We start from the raw sequence: 27,198 nt of genomic DNA on the forward strand, positions 1-27,198 counted from the left end.
CCCCCCCCCCCCAGAAAATCAAATGGTTGCTGCCTTAGGACTATATTCAGGATGAACATTTTTTTAAAACTATATCAAGGCATAAAATCTAATTTTCAAAATTTTTGAAGTCGTCACGAATGTGAAGTAATATCCTTCAACAATAAAATTGACATTGTGTTTGCAATAAAAGAAAAAAAAAGGAAATAAGTATTTGAAATTTGTTGTCTGTTGTTATTTAAATTTTGCTTCTTCTTGTAGTTATACCAAAAAAGGTTTGGTAAATAAACAATCTTACCGGAGCTTTTTTTGATATTCTAAGGCAGCAACCATTTGATTTTCTGGGGGGGGGGCTATGGTTTTTTTTGGAAAAAAAAGTTTGTTTCCAGTTTTTGGAGAAAAAAATAATTTGTTTTTGATTCTGAGAAAAAAAAATTGTTTGTTTCACCCCCAGCTGCCACTATATGTAATGTTAAAATTGAAAGAAAAAAATTGTTTTCGACTTGTCGCGAAAAAAATAGATTGTTTTTCGCCGCAGGCGAAAAAAAAAGTTTGTACAGAAAAAAAACCATAGCCCCCCCCAGAAAATCAAATGGTTGCTGCCTAAACTCATCTACGATTTCGACCGTTATGAATCATTTAAAATTTAGCTATAATTCATAAATAACATAGGAAGCAACGACCTTAAATGATAATTATAATGACTCAACGGAGGAAATATATCATTTTAAAAGTAAAGGAATTTAATTAAGATGGTATTTACTTACTAAAATAAACTATATGTAAACTTACAAACGGAATAAAATATATATTCATTGTACATAAAGTACGTTGTGAGACGTTGTTATTCTGATTTATTTTTGGTGTAATTTAATGGTATCCTAAATGGATATCCGTGGAGAACAATCCGTATTTCAACGCGATATTATAAACCTTTCATTTCGGCCCTTTTGGTTCATGTGACAGCCTTGAACCAGATTCCGCTACCCTATATTTGTTTGAACTTTGCCGACAAGACGAGACGTAAACAAGTATGTCTTGCAAACAGATATGCATTACACTGGCAGCAGTTTGTTCGGTTCTTTTAGTCATAGTTTTAGTCAGAACTTTTACTTTGGTCCCCAGAAAAGATGCTGTCATTGCATGTAAAACAGCTGATTCCGATTTTATCAAGCTAACTGACCAGATAGTGAAGAGGTTTCAACGAGCATTACAGATTAAAACAATATCCTTCAAACGGGGAGAATATAACAGAGACCAACTGCTTCTCCTTAGCTCACATTTAGAAAAAAGTAAGAAAATATTGGGTGTTTGTGTGTTACAAATTTATAGATGTAATTAATGCATCATCCCTTGTGTAATTTGCAGTTGGGTAGTCAACTTCAACTTAATTGGTCCCTTCAGCTGAACAAGGGTCTGGAGCTCAAAGGCAGTGGCAGATCCAGAACTTTTAATACACTAGAGCCCCCCCCCCCAGTTATGAATGAAATAAAAATTAAATGATAGGTTGAACCCAAATGAACATATTTTTTTTGATAGTTAAAATTTCAAAGCTCTTCAGTTGGGACAGGCAGTAGAATGTGGCTGGGTTATACATGAGATGAGATAGCTCAACATTTGCCTAACCTGAGACAGTGGTGTTACAGCACATTATTAGAACAGACTAAAAATCAGTTTGAAATGACTTAGAAAAGACCTAGAGTTACAACCTAGCTAAGAGCACTCACTGATACAGAAAGCTAGTTCATATTCACCAAAGTGAGGGCCCTCATGGGGTTTTTGATTATGTGATTACTTGGCCGTTTTTTTTAATGATTATTTGATTATTAAGCCAAATATTTCATGATTATTTGATTACTAAAGATAAGCAAATATTTAATGATTATGTGATTATATTGGCAAAAAAATGGTGATTATGTGATTACTAGGACCCCCCCATGAGGGGCCTCCAAAGTGCAATGCAAAACTTTAGTAAATATGATAGTTGCAGTCACACATCATCCACATAAAATTGAGAATGGAAATGGGGAATGTGCCAAAGAGACAACAACCCGACCATAGAAAAAAACAACAGCAGAAGGTCACCAACAGGTCTTCAATGTAGCGAGAAATTCCCGCACCAGGAGGCGTCCTTCAACTGGCCCCTAAACAAATATATACTAGTTCAGTGATAATGAACGCCATACTAATTTCCAAATTGTACACAAGAAACTAAAATTAAAATAATACAAGACTAGCAAAGGCCAGAGGCTCCTGACTTGGGACAGGCGCAAAAATGCGGCGGGGTTAAACATGTTTGTGAGATCTCAACCCTCCCCCTATACCTCTAGCCAATGTAGAAAAGTAAACGCATAACAATACGCACATTAAAATTCAGTTCAAGAGAAGTCCGAGTCTGATGTCAGCACACATTTGGAATTTCCATGAAAATTCAATGATAAAAGTCCAAACTCCAATTGTCATTGAAATTCTAGACTTGGAACATTAGAGCACATGCATTGACAAAAAAATCTTTTAACATTATGTTACACAGACTGAATAATTGTGGCCAATTAAGGCAAATAACAAACTCTCACCTTTACAGACTTCCACCCCAAACCACCACCACCACACACAATCACATTTCCAACATTTCCATTAAGGTAACACAATACCGAACGGCATATCTCCCGATTTCCAAACTTTTTGGCACACATGTTCTTTGAATCGAGTTACATCGGAATATGTAATAATGAAACATGATTTTGTGACAAATTAAAAAAAAAACCAAGCTAACATACACTCATACATATGTGTTTATATATCAATTGTTGCCAGTATATAATCTCATCTGATTTTCACATCAGAAGAGCATATACTTGTAACTTGCGTGAACTGGTTCCACTTAAATCTTTTGATAATAGTTCAACCATAAATCACCGGAATTTTGTACCTGTTAAATTCATGTAAATTTTTAAAATACAATATTCAAATAATATCTTTATTCTAAAATACTTTCAGATTTTGTTAATTTAATGTGAAAATTTCACGTGAGATTCATCCAAATTATTGATTTTTAACTCCATCATATTAGACAATGGTGGTATCGTCGCTGCATCACGTGATGCAGAATTAGAGCACTTAAAAAATGATTCAGTTACCAGTTTTTAAATTGCTCAGTTTGATGGTTGTTTATCGTTCAGTGGCAAATACATGTAGTTCATGCATGTTCGGGACAATACAATACAATTTCGAAAACAGTTGTTTATAAAAGGCACATTTGATGCACCAGTCAAAAAAGATATAATAAATCTATCTCAGTATCTGTATAAAAAAGTGTTCACCATGGCGTTGCGAAAATATTAGACCTCAGGTACCGATTATTTTTAGTAACAAAATAGACATTTTGATCGAGGACAATGTCTTTCATCATTCTTCTATATACTGTACTCTTATTTATATCTATTTACTTACTTTAATATACAATTTTGAAATCTAAAATGTAAAAGTACAACAACACTTTAGATGTAGCATCGTACATATCCCCATTTATATTAAGGACAAAACAAGCAATGATTAGTTATTTTTTAAGGAAAAAAAATATTGTTATAAAATATTATTATTTTCTTCTCCCGGGCGCTAATTTTCTTCTCTGGGCGCTAATTTTCCTTCTCCGGGCGCTTTTTCTTTTCCCCGGACGCTTTTTAGTAGGACCGCTTTGGGCTGGCTTTACTCAGACTGTAACGGGACCTAAAATTTTTTATTCTATTTCTGCTGAATCAAGAGCCTATGGTTATATATATATGTATTTTTCAGCCTTCGTTAACTTTCTCAGGCCTCATTCCGATGTTGCTGTCTGTCCTGTGTAGACCTGGTTTATACAAGCACAAAGCAAGCACTTTATTTTTCAAATATTTCCGCTATATCGGATTATCTCTGTACCGACAAATGAATTTCAGAAACTGTTTACACTTAGAACACAGGAAAAGTTATTCGGCAAAATAACCACTTTTTTTACATTCAATACAAACAAACTATTTTCTGTATGATTTTCAACCTCTGCTTGTATTGTGCTTTTTCGCCTAATTATATCCGTATTCTCATCCAGATAAATTTCAATGTTGTCCACGCAGTGTTTTTGATGACCATTTTAAAACGAATAATAGTTGTACAATTCCCTGTTTTTTTCACACATCATCCTTAGCTTCTAATTAGATATCTACTTTCAAAACAAAATTTCATGGGGATACTGCGAGAATTATGAATTTGTACTTATACTATTTATTCCGTTAGGAACATATACAGTGTAATATTTATTCCAGTGGAAATAATATTCCCAATATTTTTTTCTTTTTGGAACTTATATTATGAAGGAACTTGTATTTTGTGACATGTGAACGTTATTTGATAATGTCAGGAACGATAACTCGTGGCATAATGTCATTCGGTATAGTGATACCTTAAATGTATTGAAACAAATGCAAAAAGTTAAAGAAAATATGAAAAGCTACTGACCACAAACTTGTTATCACTTCCATGACTTAAAGTGTGTGTGTTCTCTTGTCAGATCTAGTGTTTATAATTTCTTGTAAACAACTAACATGACTAATTTTGTCAGATTGAAAATAACAATTTTTCTTAAAATTCACAAAAAAGATATTGATAAACTTCAATCTTGATTAAATATTGAAATCTATTACTGATTTCTTTTCAGGTTTTCCACTTGTTCACTTGTCTCCATTAGTGAAGTTAGACATAATAGCAAACTATAGTAGACTTTATACAATAACTGGATCAAACACAAGTTTAACTCCATACCTATTAGCAGCTCATTTAGATGTGGTACCAGCTATTCCAGAAGAGTGGGAGTTCCCTCCCTTTGAAGCACAAATTAAGGATGAATATATATATGCAAGAGGAGCTATTGATTTTAAGCAAGGAATTATGGTAAGATTGATTAAAAATAGATTTCAGAGATTGTTGCAGTAATGTCTAATATTACAAACACCATAGTTCTTTTATCACTATTTTACAAGTGATCAGAATGTTCTACTTACCACTGCTACAAATCTGTGGGCTCACGCCATGTTGGATGTGTGCAATTATATCCGGATGTCTTTTAGGGATTTGTCATTCATGGTAAATTTTTAATAGTCTCATGTTGTTTATTTACAACTTATTCAGACTTGGAGTGATATATTTTATAAACATTTGTTTTTTTTAGAAGAAAATACCTGAATGTTGACCTCTACAATAATATAAATTTTGTTTGATGTTTTTGAATTACTGGCTTATTGAATCAATTATCATCACATCTTTATGTCACACTTTTTTTCGGTCTGTGTATCCCTTCTTTCATTTGTCCATCTGTCCATCCATCCATCTATTCTTCTGCCTGTCCATTTGTATAATGATTTACATTATAGGAATACATGTGTAATACTGATTTTGATTGATATTTTAGGGTATATTAGAAGCTTTGGAATACCTACTGTCAAAAGGATTCAAACCAAATAGATCATTTTACATAGCATTTGGACATGATGAAGAAGTAAGTCAATAGTAGTCAGTCAAGTGGAACCAAGTGAACTCTGGACACCAAATTATCAAAACATATCATAATGACTTGTGAGCTAGGGTTCTGCAGCTAGATCGGTTCCATGATGCTGAGGTAAACACCCATATTAATACTGTCATCACTCACCAGGGTGGGGATCAAGGATGCAAAGATAGACGGAAGGGATAATACCTTTACCAGGTTATATACATTTGTATTTGGTTACTTATTGTTTTGATTGTGGAAATCACACGCACACTATCTGATTAATTGATTCTTTCTGAAAAAAAATTATTAATGATAAAAAATATTTTAGCACTTTACATTGCTGATAGGAGACTGCTCTTATGCAATATAACTATGCCAAAAGATGGACAATCTTTACTAATAGAATTTTCTGTACACAAATTACAACATTGACCAACTTCAAAATAGTTTATTCCTCTTAATTTTTGTCTAGCATTACCAATACTACAACTAACATACACATATGTGTAATATTGTGTGGAGACACTGAAATTAATTAATGATAATATTTTATAGGTTACTGGGGTTGATGGAGCTAAGGCAGTCGGTCAAGAACTACAAGCTAGAGGACTAAAGAAATTAGAATTCTTATTAGACGAAGGACTGACAGTTTTAAATGGTTTTCTTCCAGGAATACAAAAGCCTGTAGCATTGTAAGTTTTGGTTATGTTTATTTTAATGTCTCATTTACAGTTCCGACAGACATATAATTTAAATTGGATGGATTTTTTTTTATATAGAGCAAAAAAATCACATCATGCACATAGCAAGAAAGTTTTTGAGTACTGAACATCTTGTACTAAAACGTAGAGGCATTAAAAAGGATGTAAACACTAGACTTAGACCTTGAAATTATATTTTGACAACTGATTATCTGTCAATTACTTGTTCCCCAATTTGAATCCATTTCTCATATTTGATTTATAACATACTAAAACATATATATTTAATTTACAAAAGTTGAAAAATGATAATTAACAATGCAAATTAACATTTCTTGTGTATTTTGAAATAACCAGCATGGCAACCCTACAAATATGTTTCATGGGAGAAATTTTCAAAAGAGTCTTTCTTGGAATTATTGCTCTTTATTACAGAATATTGTTACCAATTTTTAGTGTTCTTCCTTGAAAGTATACCAGAGAATTAGAAACTTATCAGTAAGACATAATCTATAACTTATAGAACATGGCCAAAATCATCGACCAAGATAGTGAATTTTATCAGAGCATTACTTTGATTTACTGTGGATTCAATTTTTTTTGTGGGTTCCAGTTTTAAACTTGCACTTTTGTGGATATTTAATTTTTTTTTTTTTTTTGCAAAATCTGCATAAATGCCTTTAGGAAATTTGCAGGTCTCCTGAACAAAGGAAATCCATGAAAATTGATATCCAACAAATATTGATGATACTATTTTGATTAGAAGAAAAAATGCCTATAGTAATTAATTAAAGGTACATTATATCTATTTACAGAATTGGTATTGGAGAGAAAGGTTTTTTGACCTTGAAGTTACATGTGAAGGGTGAAGCAGGTCATTCATCTATGCCACTAAAGGAAACAGCCATTGGAATTTTGGCTAAAGCTGTTGTTAAGTAAGATTGTTTGATATCGCATAAACTATATATATAGATAAAATCTACAGGGTGTAATTCAAAGTCTTGAATTCTTGGAGTTCTTTAGTGTGCTGATTCGTATCATGTATTTAGATTTCAGATATTGGACATTGGTTTTTAGATTTGTCTACATTGAGGTTCAAAGGGTCCAAAATTTGATTCCTTAAAAAATTGAAATCTTACATTTTTTAATGCTGAATCTAACCATGTATTTAGATTTTTGATATTTTATCATAATAAGTAAATGTCCAATTTCAAATTTTTTAAAGTTTTTAGACCATGCTCGTTTTGTGTTAGAAACCTATGCTGTGTCAAATATTTGATAACATTCCAGATTCAAAGCTGTATCAATCTTGAATGATGTGTCCATACATTCCACAACTGTTCCGGGTTTGAGATCTGCTATCGTATCAAGTTTCCTCCTACAGAGCATATTATATTATACTTTTCTTTATGAAAATTGTAGGATAGAAGATAATCCACTGCCTAGTATGTTGGGATATGGACCAGAGAAAGAAATGTTAGAACATTTGGCACATGAGGTATGTCAGTGTATAATGTGATAATAATGGTAAGGATGATAAAAGTTTCAAACCTTTGAATTTGTTAAAACCACTTAGAATAAGACATCAGAAAAACAAAAACTTTAAAAGTTTTAAAATTTTATATAATTTCGATTCTCGGACATTGTGTCAGAAGGTATTGTGTCAGAAGGTATTTTAAAGTTTTTACCAAAAAAAAATATTTTGAAATATGTACAAGTTAAATTCTACACATGAATTATATCAAATATCATAGAGTACTAATTTTCATACGACCGAAAAAAAATTTTGCGTTAGTATAATGGTATGATGTTGTCGTCATCGTCTGCGTTGTCCGAAGCCACACTTGCTGTCCGGACAATAACTTTAGTTTAAGTGAATGGATCTCTATGAAATTTGATAAGAAGTTTCAAAACAACAAAAGGAAGGTTAAAATTGATTTTGAGGATGATCAATGATGATGGTCCCAACTGTTTTGGAATAAGGGGCACAAAAGGGGCCCAAACCAGCATTTTTCTACTTTCAGGATAACTTGTATTTAGGTATTTTAATTGCTCTATAATTGTACCACAATATTTGATACCAAAGGTAGAAGATTTTGATTGATTTTTGGGGTTATGGTCCAAACCGTTTGGAATTAAGGGCCCAAAAGGGCCCAAAACAAGCATTTTTCTACTTTCAGGATATCAACTTGTGTATAAGTATCTCAGTTGCTCTGAAATTGTACCACAATGTTTAATACCACAGCCTGGCACAGGTAGAAGGTTTGGATTGATTTTTGGGTTATGGTCCTAACGATTTAGGAATTTTGGGTCAAAAAAAGGGACCCAAATAAGTATTTTTGTAGTTTTCAGTCAATAACTTATGTTTAATATAAAAAAAAAGATGTGGTATGATTGCCAATGAGACAACTATCCACAAAAGACCAAAATGACACAGACATTAACAACTATAGGTCACCGTACAGCCTTCAACAATGAGCAAAGCCCATACCGCATAGTGATCTATAAAAGGCCCCGATAAGACAATGTAAAACAATTCAAACGAGAAAACTAACTGCCTTATTTATGTAAAAAAAATTTTAAAAAAATGAACGAAAAACAAATATGTAACACATAAACAAGGCTCCTGAGTTTATATATCTCTCTAAAATTATACCACAAGTGTTCATACTACATGGGACGGTTATGGGGGTTAAGACTCAAATCATTTAGCAGTTTGGAGCACAAAAGGGGGTAAACAAGGGTTTTTCTTGTTAAAGGACAATTTGGACAATTTAAAAGCAGTGTAAGGGAGGTAAGCCAATTCTATTTAAAGAATACTGTTATATAACTATGTTGAATTACCTCCCTTACACTGCTTGAAAATTATGTATTAAGAAATGATGATTGTCTTGAGAAGATTAGTTGTAAATTTGTATTTAGACATGTTAGAAGTTACAATTAATCACTAATAATATTTTATAATGTATTAAAATGAGTATTTATTGTTCAAACTCTTTTTGAGGGGATTGATATTCAACAGCATAGTATATTGCTCAAAAGCAAAAATTTTTAGGTTCATTCGGCCACATTCATTCTGTGTCAGAAACCTATGCTGTGTCAACTATTTAATCACCATCCAAATTTAGAGCCCTATCAAGCTGGAATGTTGTGTCTATTCTTGCCCAAACTGTTTAGGGTTTGACCTCTGCGGTCGTATAAAGCTGCACCCTGCGGAGCATCTGGTTGAAGATTTCATGGATATAGGTGAACTGATTTTAAATGATCAACATATTATAAATCTCCATATGCTTGTATATTTATATTGAGACTTTGGCAAATTCTCGAAACCAATTAATCACAAAAATACAGTTTTTCATTAATCCGCAAAATTTGGAATCTACTTAAATAAATGAATCCACATTAGGTTTATATCTTTATAAAAAAACTGCATGGCAAGCTATAAATGTTTCAATTTTTTTGCATGATTTTTAGTATTTTGTAGATGCCTCTAGCAGCCAGGATCATTATGTCTAACTTGTGGTTGTTTGGACCTCTTGTTTCTTGGTAAGTATTGTTAAGGTTCCAGTAGATTTATAAATTATCAGTATTTCCTGTAATCATATTTTCCTCCAATTAATTAAGCATTGTCACATTGTAAACAAGCAGTAATTTGTACTTATTTGCAATTTTTGAGTTGTATTCTCATGCCACATGATAAATTACCGGCAATAGAAAAGAATTGTTCACAGTTTAAATGTATATTTTTTATTGCCCTTAGTTAAATTATACTTTTAAAATGGAAATCAAGTTTGATACATGCCAATGGATACATGCCAATGAAGTTTGCTTACTTTGATATAAATTGAGTTGCAGTCGCAGGGCCATCAATGTAGATTATATGAAAATTACACATATTGTTACAGTGATTTTTTTTCCATAATGAATCAGATAAAAGTCCATCTTTGTCAACATTTACAAAGCATTTACTTATTTCTCCACACGAAAATATTTTGCTGACATTCTAGCAATAGCTATATTTTCTACACATTATCATACAAGTAAAAGAATGATGCACATAAAAGAAGAAAACAAGTTTTATAGTTAATCATCAGTAAGAAATAGAAAGATATGACAACCTTCCTTCTTGCATTTTTACGTAATATCAGTTTTCATTTTCTCTCTAATATTGGCATAACAGAGGATTGGACTATTTTTATTTTATAAATTTCAGTCGGTTAATAGTATATAAAGAGTATAAAGAGGCATCACAATAATTGTGTATGTACTTGAAGTTGAAATAAATTGAAATGCAAACATCCTTGATTTTGTAATGAGTTACATTTGTTACTTTTTATTTTCAGGTTTTTCTCACAGAAACCTGCCACAAATGCTATTATTAGAACTGTCACTTCAGTAACTATGTTTAATGGAGGAGTCAAGGTAAAAACAATAGTTTAAGAACTAGATGTTATTTGGACATTGCTTACCAAGTTGTTGTTTTGCCAGTACTAAGTAGTAGGCAGACATAGGCATGCTGTGCATTGGCTATGTTGATGATGTGTTAATGTTTGTATTGAGTTATATCACCTGTCAAAGTAAATAACCAACTCTGTTTAGGGTATGGATAATTTATTATACCAGTAGTAAAAATAAACTCTGAAATAACAATATCACATTATAAATAACCGTTCTATTTTATAAAACAAAAGTATCTGAAATTACATATTATCACTTATAGTAATAGTAAAATACAATGCTCTTAATTATTGTGTACGAAACAATAAATTGGTGATACAATATCATGCGACTGTAATTTTCAAGTTCCTGTGTTAATTCTACCTGGTCAATACAAAATATAAATTGACCTCGAAATTACAATGACCAATCAAATATGTAATTTAAAGTAAGAACCTTTTGAATATTCATGAACTAAATATAAAAAGTAAAGTGTAAATTTGGCTTTAAATAATAATATGCCTTTATCATGTTTATCAAAATTAAAGAGTAAAACGTTTATAATAAATACAATTAATTTGAAGTACTTTAAAGATATTTTTACTATTATTTAATAGGCGTTAAAATGACACTACTACTCTAGCAACTCTTAAATTCAGGAGTCTTATCTCAGTCATGGTCTATTTTACATGTTAAAGTCTGTGATTAGGTCATTTTAACTTTTAATTTTGATTCAACATTTACATTTTACTATCAAAATAACATACAGGCTAATTACTTAAGTTTTGGTATATGGATCTCCATTAAATGATACAGGAAGGTTCAATACTACAAAAGGAAGGTTGGGATTTATACCAACAGTTTATAAGGAATTAAGAACCAAAAATGGGCCAATAACAAACATTTTTGTAGTTTCAGGACAATGTCGTTTGTGTAAGTGTATGTATCTCTGATATTGTACCACAAGATTCCATATCACAAAGGGAAGGCTTGGGTTGAGTTTTGGGGTAATTGCCCTAAATGTTCAGGAATTAATGGCAATGAATGAGTCAAAAACAAGCATTTTTCTAGTTTTTAGACAATAACATCTGTTGATGTGTATGAATCTCTCTGAAATTGTACTACATTGTACAAGGTTCCATACCACAAAGGGAAGACTGGGAATGTGCTTCAAAAAGTTTGGAGGGTATTTTTTATTATACCCTACCTATGATTATAGAGGGGTATCATGTTTTCTGGTCTGTGCCTCTGTTCATCATTCTGTCTGTCCTGCTTCAGGTTAAAGTTTTTGGTCAAGGTGGTTTGGATGAAGTTGAGGCCAATCAACTGGAAACTTAGTACACATGCATGTTGTTCCTGGTGATGTGATCTTTCTAATTTAAATGCCAAATTAGATTTCTGATCCAATTTTACGGTTCACTGAACATAGAAATTGAGTGTTTGAGTGGGGCATCAGTGTACTAACACATTCTTGTTTTTTCAGGGGTTAATTTTTTTCTTTCTCCAAATTATTTTTGTTATAAATAAAATAAGCAATATATCAGCCTGTTGACTATTCCTTACTTGGAAATGAAGGAATGAAATGTTTTTGATTACGCCAACCTGTAGACGCATGATTTTGTTATGGTGAAAGTACCTCCATCGTTCATTTTTCATCCATGGAGATCTCTACTAATTCTATGGAAAAACACAAGACTAGGACAACAGTAGTTTTGTTTTTTGTAACTCATTATTACAATTATGTTTTTTATTTCTTTCAGACTAATGTGTTACCATCTGATGCCACTGCTTACATAAACCACAGAATTCACCCAGCACAAAGTCTTCAAGAGGTATATAATATAAGATATAAAACAACAAATTCATCCAGCAAAAATCCTTCCAAGAGGTATATAAGGCCAAATAAAAAAGTTGTGTGTTTCCTATTACCCTACCTTACCTATATTTTAAGCTAAAAATAGCCTACCCTAAAGTGTTTTTTTTCTTCATTTTTTGATAAGCAATATTGAAGTCAGAATGTCCCTCCCATAGACTCAATGTAAAAAATGGGTAAAATAAAACAGAAATCTCTACCTACCTACCCTATTTTTTTCAAAGATGTTATAGGAAACGCACATATTATTTTTTTTGGCCTAAGATTAATCATAAAACATCAAACATCAAATTCATTTATCATAATTGCTCAGAAAAGACTAAGCTACCAAGAAAACTGAACTGTAATTCTTTATTGAAGTTATTTTTTGCTGGATGACCTTCAAGGGGTCATTTGAAGGAGATTTCTTATTGGAAAAAGGGGTGAGTTTGAAGTTTTCAAATAAACCTTTTTATTGTAAATATTTTGGTAAATTTAAAAGAATGTAAATCTTGCACCGAAATAATGTAAACTTTTTCACTCACCTTTAATTTACTTGAAACACTCAAAAGATATATTGAATGTATGCTAAATTAAATCAATTAGAACATTACAAAAATGAATAGACATAATTTTTATAGCTGAGTGTGTCAAATGAATCTCTAGTTTCTCTTGATTAATGTTAAATTGCGTGAATTTTGTAGAAAATGTTACAGGAAAATGCCTTTTTCAGTCTGGCCATACTGATACTTTCCTACACTTCTGATATTTGTAATGTAAGGTATATCATCCTCCTTTCAGAGTTGTCTAGTACTACAGACAGATAGATAGATAGGTTATCTGTCCGACTAGTCTACTCTTAAAAGTGAGTAGTATTCCTAACCTAATAATGACTTCACTTTTCAGCAAGCAAGCAAGCTAACCAAAGATATTGCAACTACCTACATATATAACTAAACACTCAAGAAATTTTGCTGTAATGATGACAAGGAAGTAGAATGTACATAGAGTTGTACAATGATATTAGCTCTAAAGCCTGACAATTCTAATGTATAAAATACATATTTTTTTTTAGATAATAGATTATGATAAGGCTATAATAAATGATGACAGAGTGAAATTATCAGTTGAAGATTCTATGGTAGCTGCATCTGGTTCCCCTTCTGGAGAAAATGATTTTGGATACCAGATAATAAGTAATAGTATCAGACAAATCTGGACCAATGCCACCACAGCACCAGGTTAGTACCTATAAATATGTACTATAAATCCAGAAATTATTGTGTGCATTTATTATTGCGATTTTGTCATTTTAAACCAAAATGTGATTTTAATTTTTGTCATTTTGAGTAAATCCTGTTTAATTCATATTAATAAAAAATCTAAATGTGAGTTTAAATTATTGCAATTATTACCCTGTCACATTTTTTACAATAATAAAAACATCACAATATTTTCTGAATTTACAGTAATCATACCTTAACAACATAAAGTCTGTATATATATATATATTTATATTGGACAAATATTTTCTAATACCAGTAAAGTTTCAAGTCAAAAGTTGGTCCAAATTGGATTATTCCATGGAAGCATAAATATAATTTTCAACATTTCTGAACCAAATCCTTCTTTACATTAAGTCAACATCAGACCTCTGGGTTGTGTCAGCTCACCACAAGGTCAATATCAGAAAAGTCTTGACTAATCCCATCCCCCCACAGCACAAATTCACAATAAAAAAAGTCTGACTATTCTGCATCATAAAAGTATCCCATCAGGATACATTTTACAAAAAAAACAAACCCAGATAACATTAGTTCATGGTAAAGTCACCACAGTAACAGGTCAGGATTTGAGCAGAGTCACCGTCATCACATTGAGTTGTCTTTCTTTCATTGCATGAATAAAATTGTTGTATATTACTTGCAAAAATCTCGGTCTCTATGTGGATTCTTTCAAGAACATAAATTACTCTCTGGCATGATTCACAAATTTATATGATACAGTTTTCTGCGCTTTAAAATATGTAACAATAGCAGGAGTTATGTAGTGTAAATAAATATTCATATATTATGTGCGTTCAAAGAATTTTTCTGGATTTACTTTCATCAGGACTCTTTCAATGTCAAAATGTTGAAAGCCAAGGACGTATAAATATCTGAATACTTAAGAAGCTTTATGACCAAAGGGTACTCCTAAAGAAAATGAAAATAGACCTAAGAATAACTTATGTCATTGTAGTTGTAAGTGTCATGCAGGTCTCTGCATCAACACAGGACTTTGATTTATAAACACCACATGATAATCTAATAAGTAACCATTTCTACTCAAAAATGTATAATTAAAGATTGTTTGTAATTTGCTGTCTTTTGATATAACGACTCGATAAAAGATGTTTGACTGTGGAAGATGTGAAAATGAATAAAGAAATGTTGTGGATTGTAGAAATGCAATCTAATTAAAAACCGATCTCTCATCGCTCCCGTTTTCTGATATGTCGCGTGGTAGATCAAACGAAATCTGCTTTGAGGTCACATGTGAGTGACCTCGTAGGTGTGTCTTTTTCGACCAATGAAAATGAGTCTTAGACGATCTTGAAAGTTTATTGTAAGGTAAAGGGATGTAACTCATTTTATTTACGAAGAAATCGTCAGTCCAAATAATTCATAAACTTTTTTGATTGGCTTATTAATAGGTTGTCAACTCATTTGCATATCATTATAAATTCATAACTTCCAGTTCACTCACATGTGACCTGAAAGCAGGTTTCGTTAGATCTCCCATGCAACATATCAGAAAACAGGAGCGATGAGAGATCGGTTTTTAATTAGATTGGTAGAAATGCAGATTTAGGGGTGGGGCCTATTTAGAGCTTAAGTATATATGTATACTTTGACTTTTTACAAGTCCCACAACTAATATTACCTTGTTGGTGCTTCCTTTTTCCTTGATCTTCATTTGCTGCATGCATGATTCCCATTTTATGACTGTGTAACTTTTTTAGTTTGTCCATGATTTGTCTGATTTAGCCGAGTTAAAGTAAAGTTTTGGTTTTCCGTTATTATGAATTTCCTTTAATATAGAAACATTTCTGCAATTTGATATATTTATTTTTTGTAGGAATGATGATTGGCAATACTGACACAAAACATTATAAAGATTTTACAAATAATATCTATAGATTTAGTCCAACAGTTATGTTTCCCGGTGATGAGAAACGTTTCCATGGTGTAAACGAACGTATATCAAAACAGAATTTTGAGCAAGCTATAAACTTTTACTATCATATAATTGTTAATTCAGATAGGAATACTTTGTCAATTTCACATAAGCATAGTGATGAATTGTGAATCCATAAACTGTATACAAACATTGATTGAATTGTGAATCATTAAACTGTGATAATAGTGATTAGTTGTTCATCCTAAGACAGCACATAAACAGTGATTGAATTGTTAGACTGCATTTAAACATAGTGAATTGTGAATCATTAGACTTCCGATTAAGAGTAATTATATGTAAATCCTTAGACTGCACATAAACAGTGAAAAGTTGTAAATCCTTAGACTGAACATAAACAGTGATAAGTTGTAAATCCTTAGACTGGCGATTAAGAGTAATTAATTGTAAATCATTAGACTGTACATAAACAGTGATAAGTTCTAAATCCTTAGACTGCACATAAACAGTGATAAGTTCTAAATCCTTAGACTGCACATAAACAGTGATTAATTGTAAATCTATAGACTGCACATAAACAGTGATAAGTTCTAAATCCTTAGACTGCGGATTAAGAGAAATTAATTGTAAATCATTAGACTGTACGTTAACAGTAATCAGCTGTAAATCATTATGCATATAAACATTGATTAATTGTAAACCCATAGACTGTACAATGAAAGTGATAATTTGTAAACCCTTAGAGTGATTAAATGTAAACCCATAGACTGCACAATGATAGTGATAATTTGTAAACCCTTAGAGTGATTAAATGTAAACCCATATATTTCATATAAACAGTGATTACTTATTAACCCATAGACTGCACATAAACTGTTCACAGTAATGACTTGCAAACTCGTAGACTGCACTTGATGTAAATAGTGATGAATCTTAAACCCATAGACTGCACTCAAATGTTGAATAATTGTTAACCCATAGACTGTACTTTAAACAGTGATTATTTGCAAACCTGTAAACTGCATTTAAATAACAATGAATCATAAACCCCAGACTGCACTATAAGACTTAATAATTGCAAGCCCACCCATAAACTGCACATAAACAGCGATTTATTGTAATTACATAGATTGGAACATTTAATGATATCCTTCATGTAATACTGTCTGCAGGACTAAATTGCATAGGAAATATTGTCCACAAGCAACATATAGTAATGAAATACTGTTCAGGACAATATAATTTTTGTTTGAAATAGAGGTCTTCTCTTTCAAATTTTGTGAGGTTCTTCAAGGCAATATTTGTAAACCCTTAGTGATTAATCTTAAACCCATAGACTGCACTCAAACGTTAAATAATTGTTAACCCATAGACTGCACTTTAATCAGTGATTATTTGCAAACCCATAAACTGCATTTAAATAACAATGAATCATAAACCCTTAGAGTGATTCAATGTAAACCCATATATTGCATATAAACAGTGATTACGTATTAACCAATAGGCTGCACACAAACTGTTCACAGTAATGACTTGCAAACTCATAGACTGCACTTAATGTAAATAGTGATTAATCTTAAACCCATAGACTACATTCAAACGTTGAATAACTGTTAACCCATAGACTGCACTTTAATCAGTGATTATTTGCAAACCCGTAAACTGCATTTAAATAACAATGAATCATTACCCCCAGACTGCACCATAAGACTGAATAATTGCAGGCCCACCCATAAACTGCACATAAACAGCGATTTATTGTAATTCCATAGATTGGAACATTTAATGATATCCTTCATGTAATATTGTCTGCAGGACTAAATTGCATAGGAAATATTGTTCACAAGCAACATATAGTAATGAAATACTGTTCAGGACAATATAATTTTTGTTTGAAATAGAAGTCTTCTCTTTCAAATTTTGTGAGGTTCTTCAAGACGATATTTCACTGTGAAAAACTAGCAATGACAATATTTCCTAATAATTACATTAGATGTATGTTTCAGTATGATACTTTATTCTGATTGGCTAACTGCACATCACATGTTATTCCGTAAGCAATTGCATTGCTCAATAAAACTTTTCATATATGATAACACATGGTCCCACAATAAAGTGCACAGGTGAATTAAATAAAACAATAATAAAATTTGTGTTTTCATGATCATTGCTAAAAAAATGTAATTATAAGTATTGAATGCTTCTTTTTGTAACTTCGTAGGGTTGTAAAAGCATTGACCGTGCGCACATTTTTAATATGAAGCGCTTCTACACTTCATACAAAATGTACTTCGGTCAACGCTTTTACACCCCAATGAAGTTACAAAAAGAAGCATTCAATTCTTAAATCAAAGTCAAACTCAATCATATTATGAGAGTGTTTCTGAAATCTGTGGAATATTCAAATATAAAAATGTATGTGTTTACTTAAAATGATTCTGCATTAACTAATTCTCAGTTATAGTAAACATGCATTGAAAATATTTTGCCTGGTAATTATATTAAATGACAACCCAGACAACTAAGCATACATTATATCATTAGCTTGTTTTAAATTGGCATTTAATAAAGTCAGATATGTTTAATTTTACCATAATAGGCATATTATACTGTTTACATGCACTCATACCATAGCTTCTTATATCAAAGTACTGACAATTAATTGTGATTGTTGTTATCAAAGTACTGACAATCAATTGTGATATATTATTGTTGTTATCAAAGTACTGACAATTAATTGTGATATATCATTGTTGTTATCAATGAAATAAACCACTTTAAAGACATCATTGTCTAAAATATTTATTTCATAAGTCAAAATTTCAGGACACTCAATCCATTTTATATTGTCTCAATATACACATGTACTATTGAATAACCTCCCTTTAACTAGACAAAACTTCATTACTATCAATAAATGAAATATTGTCTAATAATACAAAAAAAAAAATTCCCAGAAGTTTTGTTCCATTAGAAGAGGACAAAATATTATGAAATATTGTCGGACATATTTCATAGACCAATATTTTGCTTTATAGTTGCATGTAAACAGTAATGAATAGTTAAAACGTATTAAGGACATGTCAATGATGTACTCAGGTGAAATTTAAAAAATCAATAATTTATAATTGATACTATATATAAGTCAGAGGAGCTAGTTAAGGAACAAAATAAGCTAAAATTGTTGTCATGGAAATCCTTTCGAGATATTTGAATTTTTGACAAATTAGATTTTTAGCCCCAATTTCACGGTCCACTGAACATAGAAAATGATGGTGCAAGTTTCAGGTTAAAGTTTTTGGTTAAATTTTTTAGTCAAGTTAGTTATTGATGAAGTCCAATCAATTTGAAACTTAGTACACATTTTCCCTATGATATGCTCTTTCTAGTTTTAATGCCAAATTAGATTTTTGACCCCAATGAACATAGAAATTGATAGTGCGAGTTTGGCATCCGTGTACTAAAGACACATTCTTGTTTAATAAAGGTAAAATATATATTTGGTATATTGAAATATTTTATGTTTAACATGTTAGTCCCGCAGGTTTTATTTGACCTTGACCTCATTTTCACGGTTCATTGCTCAGTGTTAAGTTTTTGTGTTTGGTCTTTCTTTCTTAAACTATAAGCAATAGGTAGACTATATTTGTTGTATGGAAGGATTGCAAGCTGTACATGTCTGCCTTGCATTGTTCATCTGACTTTGTCCTAATTTTCATGGTTCATTGGTCAATGTTTAGCTTTCTTGTTTAAGTCTGTTTCTTAAAATCTATAAGCAATAGGTCAACTATATTTAGTGTATTGAATGAATGTAAGGTGTACATGTATTTCTTGTTTGGTTTATATGACCTTGACCTCATTTTCTTGGATCATGTTAAGTTTATGTGATAGTTGTAGTAAAGCTTTATATTTAGGACTGTCAACATAATATCAATGATTGGTAAAGAAGACAAGACATTTCAGCGTGTGCACTCTTGATAAAATCTGGCAGTAAAAGGCTGACTCTGACTTTTACATATATTTGCATTGGTATTATTTGGGTCTAAAATCAAAAGAAATGAAATCAAGAATCTGCTTTGAATTAGGTAGGTGACCTTTTATGAGCTATTAAGACTTATATGAAAAGATAAATGGGTGTTATGGGGCAAAATATTTTACCTTGTATCATAGGGGTAAAATCAAGGAGTCAGAACATCTGGCACAAATTCCAAAACCTCAACAAAAATACTTAAGTCTAAGGTAAATTAAAAAAAAGGTGTAATTCTTTAAAACGGAATATATTTAACATTAGACTAATTCTAATAGAACAAATAAAAACAACTGTAATATTCCTGAATTGGTACAAGCATTCAAAATTAATTGTGGATTAATCCAGGTTTTTGTCGAGCCTGCAACTTTTGTTTGCAGAAAGCTCGACATATGGATAGTGATCCCACGGCGGCGGCGGCGGTGTAAGCTCACTTCTTAAAAGCTATATATTTTAGAAGGTGGAAGACCTTGATGCTTCATATTTTGTATATAGATGCCTCATGTTACGAAGTTTCCGTCAGTCACATGTCCATTGTCCTTGACCTCATTTTCATGGTTCAGTGACCACTTCAAAAAAAAGTTCAGATTTTTTGTAATGTCAAATTCTCTCTTACTGTAAGTAATAGGATAACTATATTTAGTATGTGCGTACCTTGCAAGGTCCTCATGCCGGTCAGACAGTTTTCACTTGACCTCGACCTCATTTCATGGATCAGTGAACAAGGTTAAGTTTTGATGGTCAAGTCCATATCTCAGATACTATAAGCAATAGGTCTAGTATATTCGGTGTATGGAAGGACTGTAAGGTGTACATGTCAAACTGGCAGGTGTCATCTGACCTTGACCCCATTTTCATGGTTCAGTGGTTATAGTTAAGTTTTTGTGTTTTGGTCTGTTTTTCTCATACTTTATGCAATAGGTTTACTATATTTGTTGTATGGAATGATTGTAAGGTGTACATGTCTAGCGGGTAGATGTCATCTGACCTTGACCTCATTTTCATGGTTCAGTGGTCAAAGTTAAGTTTTTGAGTTTTGGTCTTTTTATCTAATACTATATGTCATAGGTCAACTATATTTGGTGTATGGAAATATTTTATGATCTATATGTCAGTCGTGCAGGTTTTATTTGACCTTGACCTGGTTTTCACGGTTCATTGCTCAGTGTTAAGTTTTTGTGTTTTGGTCTATTTTCTTAAACTATAAGCAATAGGTCAACTATATTTGTTGTATGGAAGCATTGTTAGCTGTACATGTCTACCTGGCATATGGTTCAATGGACCTTTACCTCATTTTCATGGTTCATGTTAAGTTTATGTGACAGTCGTAATAAAGCTTTATATTTAGGAATATCAACATAATATCAATGATTAGTAAAGAAGGCGAGACATTTCAGTGTGTGCACTCTTGTATAGCAAGCTATAAAAGTCCATCTTGTATTACTTTTTAAGGAAACACTGAATATTTATCGATTAGGACTTTGTACTTTCTGATGATTTTTTTTTAGAAAAATAAAAATGTGAAATAAACCCATTACTTGCAGAAATATAGACTAACCCATAGACTTCACACCAACAGTGATTAATTGTAAACCCATAGACTGTACATAAACAGTGATTAATTATAAACCCATAGACTGTACATAAACAGTGATTAATTGTAAACCCATAGACTGTACATAAACAGTGATTAATTTTAAACTTGTATGCTGTACATAAACAGTGATTAATTGTAAACCCATAGACTGTACATAAACAGTGATTAATTTTAAAGCAATAGACTTCTCATAAACAGTGATTAATTTTAAACTCATAGGCTGTACATAAATAGTGATTAATTGTAAACCCATAGACTGTACATAAACAGTGATTAATTGTAAACCCATAGACTGTACATAAACAGTGATTAATTTTAAACTCATATGCTGTACATAAACAGTGATTAATTGTAAACCCATAGACTGTACATAAACAGTGATTAATTGTAAACCCATAGACTGTACATAAACAGTGATTAATTTTAAACTCATAGGCTGTACACAAACAGTGATTAATTGTAAACCCATAGGCTGTACATAAACAGTGATTTATTTTAAAGCAATAGACTTCACATAAACAGTGATTAATTGTAAATCCATAGACTACATACATAGTGATTAAATTTAAAGCAATAGACTTCACAGAAACAGTGATTAATTTAAAAGCAATAGACTTCACATAAACAGTGATTTATTGTAAACCCATAGACTACATAAACAGTGATTGATTAAATATACTTTATTCTGCAAGGATGATGACCTCTCTATCCTTCAAACTTAAAATCAGTGGATAACTTATAAAATTATGCTCAAATATTATACAAATATAAGCTATATAGATGACGTCCTACAACTAAATAGTTTAAAGCTAGGTCAACTATCTCATCCATCTTTGAATAAAGGATTCAACTGATACAGTTAAGTCTTCCTCATATCTTGGATAACATCTAGAAATTGACAATGAGTGTTTTTTGAGAAAATAATTTTAAGGCAAAAGACATGACTCCAGCTTTCAAATTAGTATGTACCAACATTACAGCAGTGCCTGCCTTATATATCTCCCAGTTGATAAGATACTTCCCAGATTGCATTTCCTATCATGATTTTCCTGATAAATGGTTGCTGCTCGCAAGGAAACTATTAAACCGAGACTCCCGAGTGGTGAAGTTAAAATCATCCTTTCATAAATTTTATGGATGCCATCTCAAGTTTGTCAAGAAAAAAAAAGACCATTTATTACAACTTAGGCACATGTATGGTGCTTAAATAGGACAACAATTATACATGAACAATTACAGAAAAATACATTTGCATAAACATGCATAAAAAACTGGAATAAAACAGAATATTCATGTTTTATTCTATTAAAAAATGATACTGTCTTATATTTTCAGCATTGCTCTTTGGTAATACCGATACAAGACATTACTCAATGATTACTAAAAACATCTACAGATTCTCTCCAACAGTGATGTTTCTTGGTGATGAAAAACGATTCCATGGTATCAACGAGAGAATTTCAAAAAAGAATTTGGAACAAGCTATAAACTTTTATTACCATATTATAACAAATGCTGATGAAAATTCACTGACAAATATACACCAACATAGTGATGAGTTGTAAAATACTGGTATTTCTTACCAATATAGATTCTTCATTGTCACAAATATTTTATGAAGAACAAGTTACTGTTACATCTTTCCAAAAAAGATTTTCCAGTGGTATTGCTGCATGTATAATGTATTAATTTAGTTCAGAGAAAGTAACTTAATGTAAAGTTAGGACAGTATTTTACCCATCTATGAGGGTTCTAAACATGTTTTTACACAAATGTGGTGTATTGTAAAAAAACCCATTTTATTTTGCTTTTAATAACATTTTTTCCCAGTTCAATTTTTTTTTTATGTCCTTGCTACCGTAGTAGAGAGGGACATTTTTTTTCAGTTTATGTTGTCGTCTTTTTATATATCCATTTGGTTTGAGATTTAAGTTTTGGTTTAGGGTAGTTTTTTTTTTGTCACAATAACTTGCAAATTAGTACTTATCTTCAATTTGAACTGAGCTGTTGTTCTTATCTTTAATTTGAACAGAGCTGTTGTTCTTATCTTCAATTTGAACTGAGCTGTTGTACTTATCTTCAATTTGAACTGAGCTGTTATACTTATCTTCAATTTGAACAGAGCTGTTGTTCTTATCTTCAATTTGAACAGAGCTGTTGTTCTTATCTTCAATTTGAACTGAGCTGTTGTTCCTATCTTCAATTTGAACAGAGCTGTTGTTCTTATCTTCAATTTGAACTGAGCTGTTGTACTTATCTTCAATTTGAACTGAGCTGTTGTACTTATCTTCAATTTGAACTGAGCTGTTGTTCTTATCTTCAATTTGAACAGAGCTGTTGTACTTATCTTCAATTTGAACTAAGCTGTTATATACATACCAAATTATGGTTTTTGAAATCGAATTGGAGTTTATAATGCACTTTGTCATAGTTTACTCATTGTGTTTGGTCAGCTTTTGTTATCAAGTCCCCACCACTCTCCATTCTGTCAGTGCCATGAACATTTTTAATTGATTGAAGTTTTTTATTAGTTGTAGCATAGCTATTTGCTGATATTTTATACTTGTTGTTTTATTTTTTATTTTTATTATTTGTTGGTCATTATGAAAATAATAGATTAAGAATTTTATGTCTTTGTAGCATTTTTGTACGAGTTTTAAGCTTTTATACCATAGTACCTCATTTTGAAAGCAATTGTCAGTTACCTCATTTTTGATACCAATCTGTTGTCTGGTCTAAGAATTTAATTTTGAGACTGTACTGACTGTTTAATTACCTCATTTTTGATACAGTGCTTATATGTATGGTCTTTGTAACTTTTGAGCTAAGTACCTTATTATAATACCATACTAACATATGGTTTTTAAAACAACTTCATTTGGAAACCATGTATACTGACGTATGGTTTAAAGCATCTTGTACTTTGAAGTCATAATTCTAGTTACCATGAATTATGTATTCTTCACCTCTAGTATAGGAGATTAGGGATATGCTCTTTAACCCATAAAACATGTAAAATAATACTGTACATGAAATCTGTTTTGTTTCATTTAGATTGGTAAAATTAAAGTGGTCACATCAACTTGAAAGTAAGGAAATTAAAAGAATTATTTAAGTTTAGAAAATGGTGCTAAAATATCTTATCCCAAACATCTATAGGTTGCAAGGCTGTACAAATTTTCCTTGACTACAGTCCATTATGAGTTTTTTAAGAAGCCTTCTCAAACAGAAGAGTTGTCAATGATATTATGCAAATATAGCCTATGTATGATGTCAATACAAGGATATATTGACCTGAAAGAAGTATATTGACTGAGGGCGATATAATATAAATTGTTCTTGTCTTCATTGTAGTAAACAACAGTGATATTGAAGAAATACAACCTTATTATACAGGAAATATAAACTACATTGAGTGACCAAAGATTGTGTTTAATGATTTGACAATTTACTTATTTAATTGATGCATATTGGATCACCAGTTTAACAGATACAATGTATTAGTCAAAGGTTGTATCAACAATATTAAACTGTTGCCTGTCCCTTATACTTTTCATAAACCATGAGGTATTCATGGTATTTCTCCACTTACAATCCTCTTTTATCATAGATACTTGTGCTATATTGACCTACATTTAGTACTGAATTGGACTATTTGTGCCATCTTTATCTACATTTATTACAAGTTTGGAATATTTGTGCCATCTTGACCTACATTTATTCCAGGGTTGAATACTTGTGTGCCATATTGACCTGCTTTTAATACAGGTCTGAATATTTGTGCAATCATGACCTACTTTTAATACAGGTCTGAAATATTTGTGTCATATTGACCTACTTTTAGTACAGGTTTTGAATATTTGTGTCATCTTGATCTACATTAATTACAGGGTTGAATACTTGTGCCATATTGACTTACTTTTAATACAGGTCTGGAATATTCATGCCATCTTGATCTACATTTATTATGGGAGTGACTGAAAAAAATTTATTCTGAAATATTGTTTTTTTGTTATATGGTATTGTATTTTGCAACATTGTTTTATATTTTGTAATATGCTTTTGTTTACAGGAATATTGTTTTGTATTCAGGTATATTGTTTTGTGTTCAGGAATACTGTATACTTGTAATCTGTAATATTGTTATGAAGTCTGGATTAATGTTTTGAATTCTTTAATATTGTTTTGTATACTGTAATATGGGTAAAGTTTTTGTATTGATATATAAGTGGTCATTTATATTGATACATAAGTGGTCATTTATATTGATATTTTTAAGTTAGTCCTACCTTTTTTATAAATCTGGTTGTAAATTATATATTTTTATTTGATTTTTCTGGAATATTTATAACAAAATCTGATTAACTTGGCTTAATTTGCTAAATATCACATTGTTAACTCTTTGGCCCTGTTTAGACCTATTGTCATGCTCAGCATATGAAAGGTAACCTTTCTTGATAAAAAAACATTTAATGATCAAGTCGTTTCCTTTCATGATGTTGTCAAACAATATTTCTATTAGATATTTGAATGATGCCTTAAAAAATCAATTTTCTTTTTCTTGAATTCGACGTTATTGGGTATTAGACTTAACAAAAGGTTTGTTTTTACATGAACAACATGACAGGTGCCACATGTAAAGCTAGAACTAAATATAAGGAAAAATATAAGGGAAACAATAGAATCATTCTATAAATCTGTATGTATATATGTATTAAAGGAAATTTAATTTGTTTGTTCTATGCTTTTTTGTTTTTATTTTAATAAACACAAATATATATATATATAGATATACTCGGAAAGAGCCACTCCATTTTTTCCCCAATAAACATGATCAATTAATACTATTTTGATAAAAATTAAAATAAAAAGGTCATAGGTTACTGTCTGTTTAGTTTCTTAATATTTTAAAAAGTTCATAATATTTGATCTTTATTTTTATACTGCTTATTTTTTAAAAAGTTGATAATACTAATATATCTTTATTTTTATACTGCTTATTTTTAAAAAAGTTGATAATACTAATATATCTTTATTTTTATACTGCTTATTTTTAAAAAAGTTGATAATACTAATATATCTTTATTTTTATACTGCTTATTTTTAAAAAAAGTTGATAATACTAATATATCTTTAGTTTTATACTGCTTATTTTTAAAAAAGTTGATAATACTAATATATCTTTATTTTTACACTGTTTATTTTTAAAAACTTATACAATTTCTGATGTATGGTCATGTTAAGTGTTCATGATTGACATTTCTTACTTTATATGGTCAGTCAACAATATTAACATTATAGAGCAAGATTTTTTATTTTTCGCACCATGGTTAGTGTTATTTACCATTGTCTCTCCATGTTGCTCAATAGATACACTTTTATATAAATAGTAACAGTAACTATAAATAAATCACAGAAGTCTTCCAAATATTTAATGATTTTTTAAATTTTTTGCATGTATAAGTTTTTGTGACAGGCCCTTAAGAATAATAAGATGTTCTTTATGGTAACACAAATAGTGATTCTTAATGTCAATATTATATGTTTATATATTAGGTAGAAGAAAAGCTAATTCTTTTAAGACCGATTATATAAATAGATACTCAAGACTGATTATTTGATTATACTCAACACTGATGATTTAAATATACTCAAGCATAATTATTTAAATAAATACTCAAATATATCATGTGTTCTTTGTCTATGCCACTACCCAATTCTTTATTATGATCTGCATGTCAGTGGTTATATAACTTATTAGTTACTGTACTTAATAATCTCCCTGCAGAGGAAGATATAATTGAAGCTGCATGTCAATTTCCTGAATCAATCTTCATCAGATAAGCTTGAAAATTAAATGTGGTAACTTTGATTTGTAGAATAAGCAATATGTATTTCCTT

At 30.9% G+C, this 27,198-nt stretch overlaps 1 protein-coding gene across 3 annotated transcripts; it reads left to right on the forward strand.

The window, feature by feature from the left end:
* Window positions 1–938: 938 nt before the first annotated feature.
* Window positions 939–26,983, forward strand: LOC143042487 (N-fatty-acyl-amino acid synthase/hydrolase PM20D1.2-like). 3 transcript variants are annotated; one of them, XM_076214805.1, is made up of 11 exons: window positions 939–1,271; window positions 4,673–4,905; window positions 5,423–5,509; window positions 6,059–6,195; window positions 7,020–7,139; window positions 7,627–7,702; window positions 9,689–9,750; window positions 10,548–10,626; window positions 12,402–12,473; window positions 13,569–13,734; window positions 22,633–26,983. In XM_076214805.1, the coding sequence occupies exons 1-11, from the start codon at window positions 1,013–1,015 to the stop codon at window positions 22,860–22,862; spliced, it is 1,521 nt and encodes a 506-aa protein (XP_076070920.1). In that variant the 5' UTR covers window positions 939–1,012; the 3' UTR covers window positions 22,863–26,983. The 3 variants fall into 3 exon arrangements, with proteins under 3 accessions (XP_076070920.1, XP_076070913.1, XP_076070930.1); XM_076214798.1 differs by lacking the exon at window positions 22,633–26,983 and adding an exon at window positions 15,614–18,459; XM_076214815.1 differs by lacking the exon at window positions 22,633–26,983 and adding an exon at window positions 15,614–18,459 and having other exon boundaries at window positions 944–1,010.
* Window positions 26,984–27,198: the final 215 nt, after the last annotated feature.

The sequence above is a fragment of the Mytilus galloprovincialis genome, chromosome 1 (genome assembly GCF_965363235.1).
Source record: "Mytilus galloprovincialis chromosome 1, xbMytGall1.hap1.1, whole genome shotgun sequence".
NCBI classification, from domain to species: domain Eukaryota; kingdom Metazoa; phylum Mollusca; class Bivalvia; order Mytilida; family Mytilidae; genus Mytilus; species Mytilus galloprovincialis.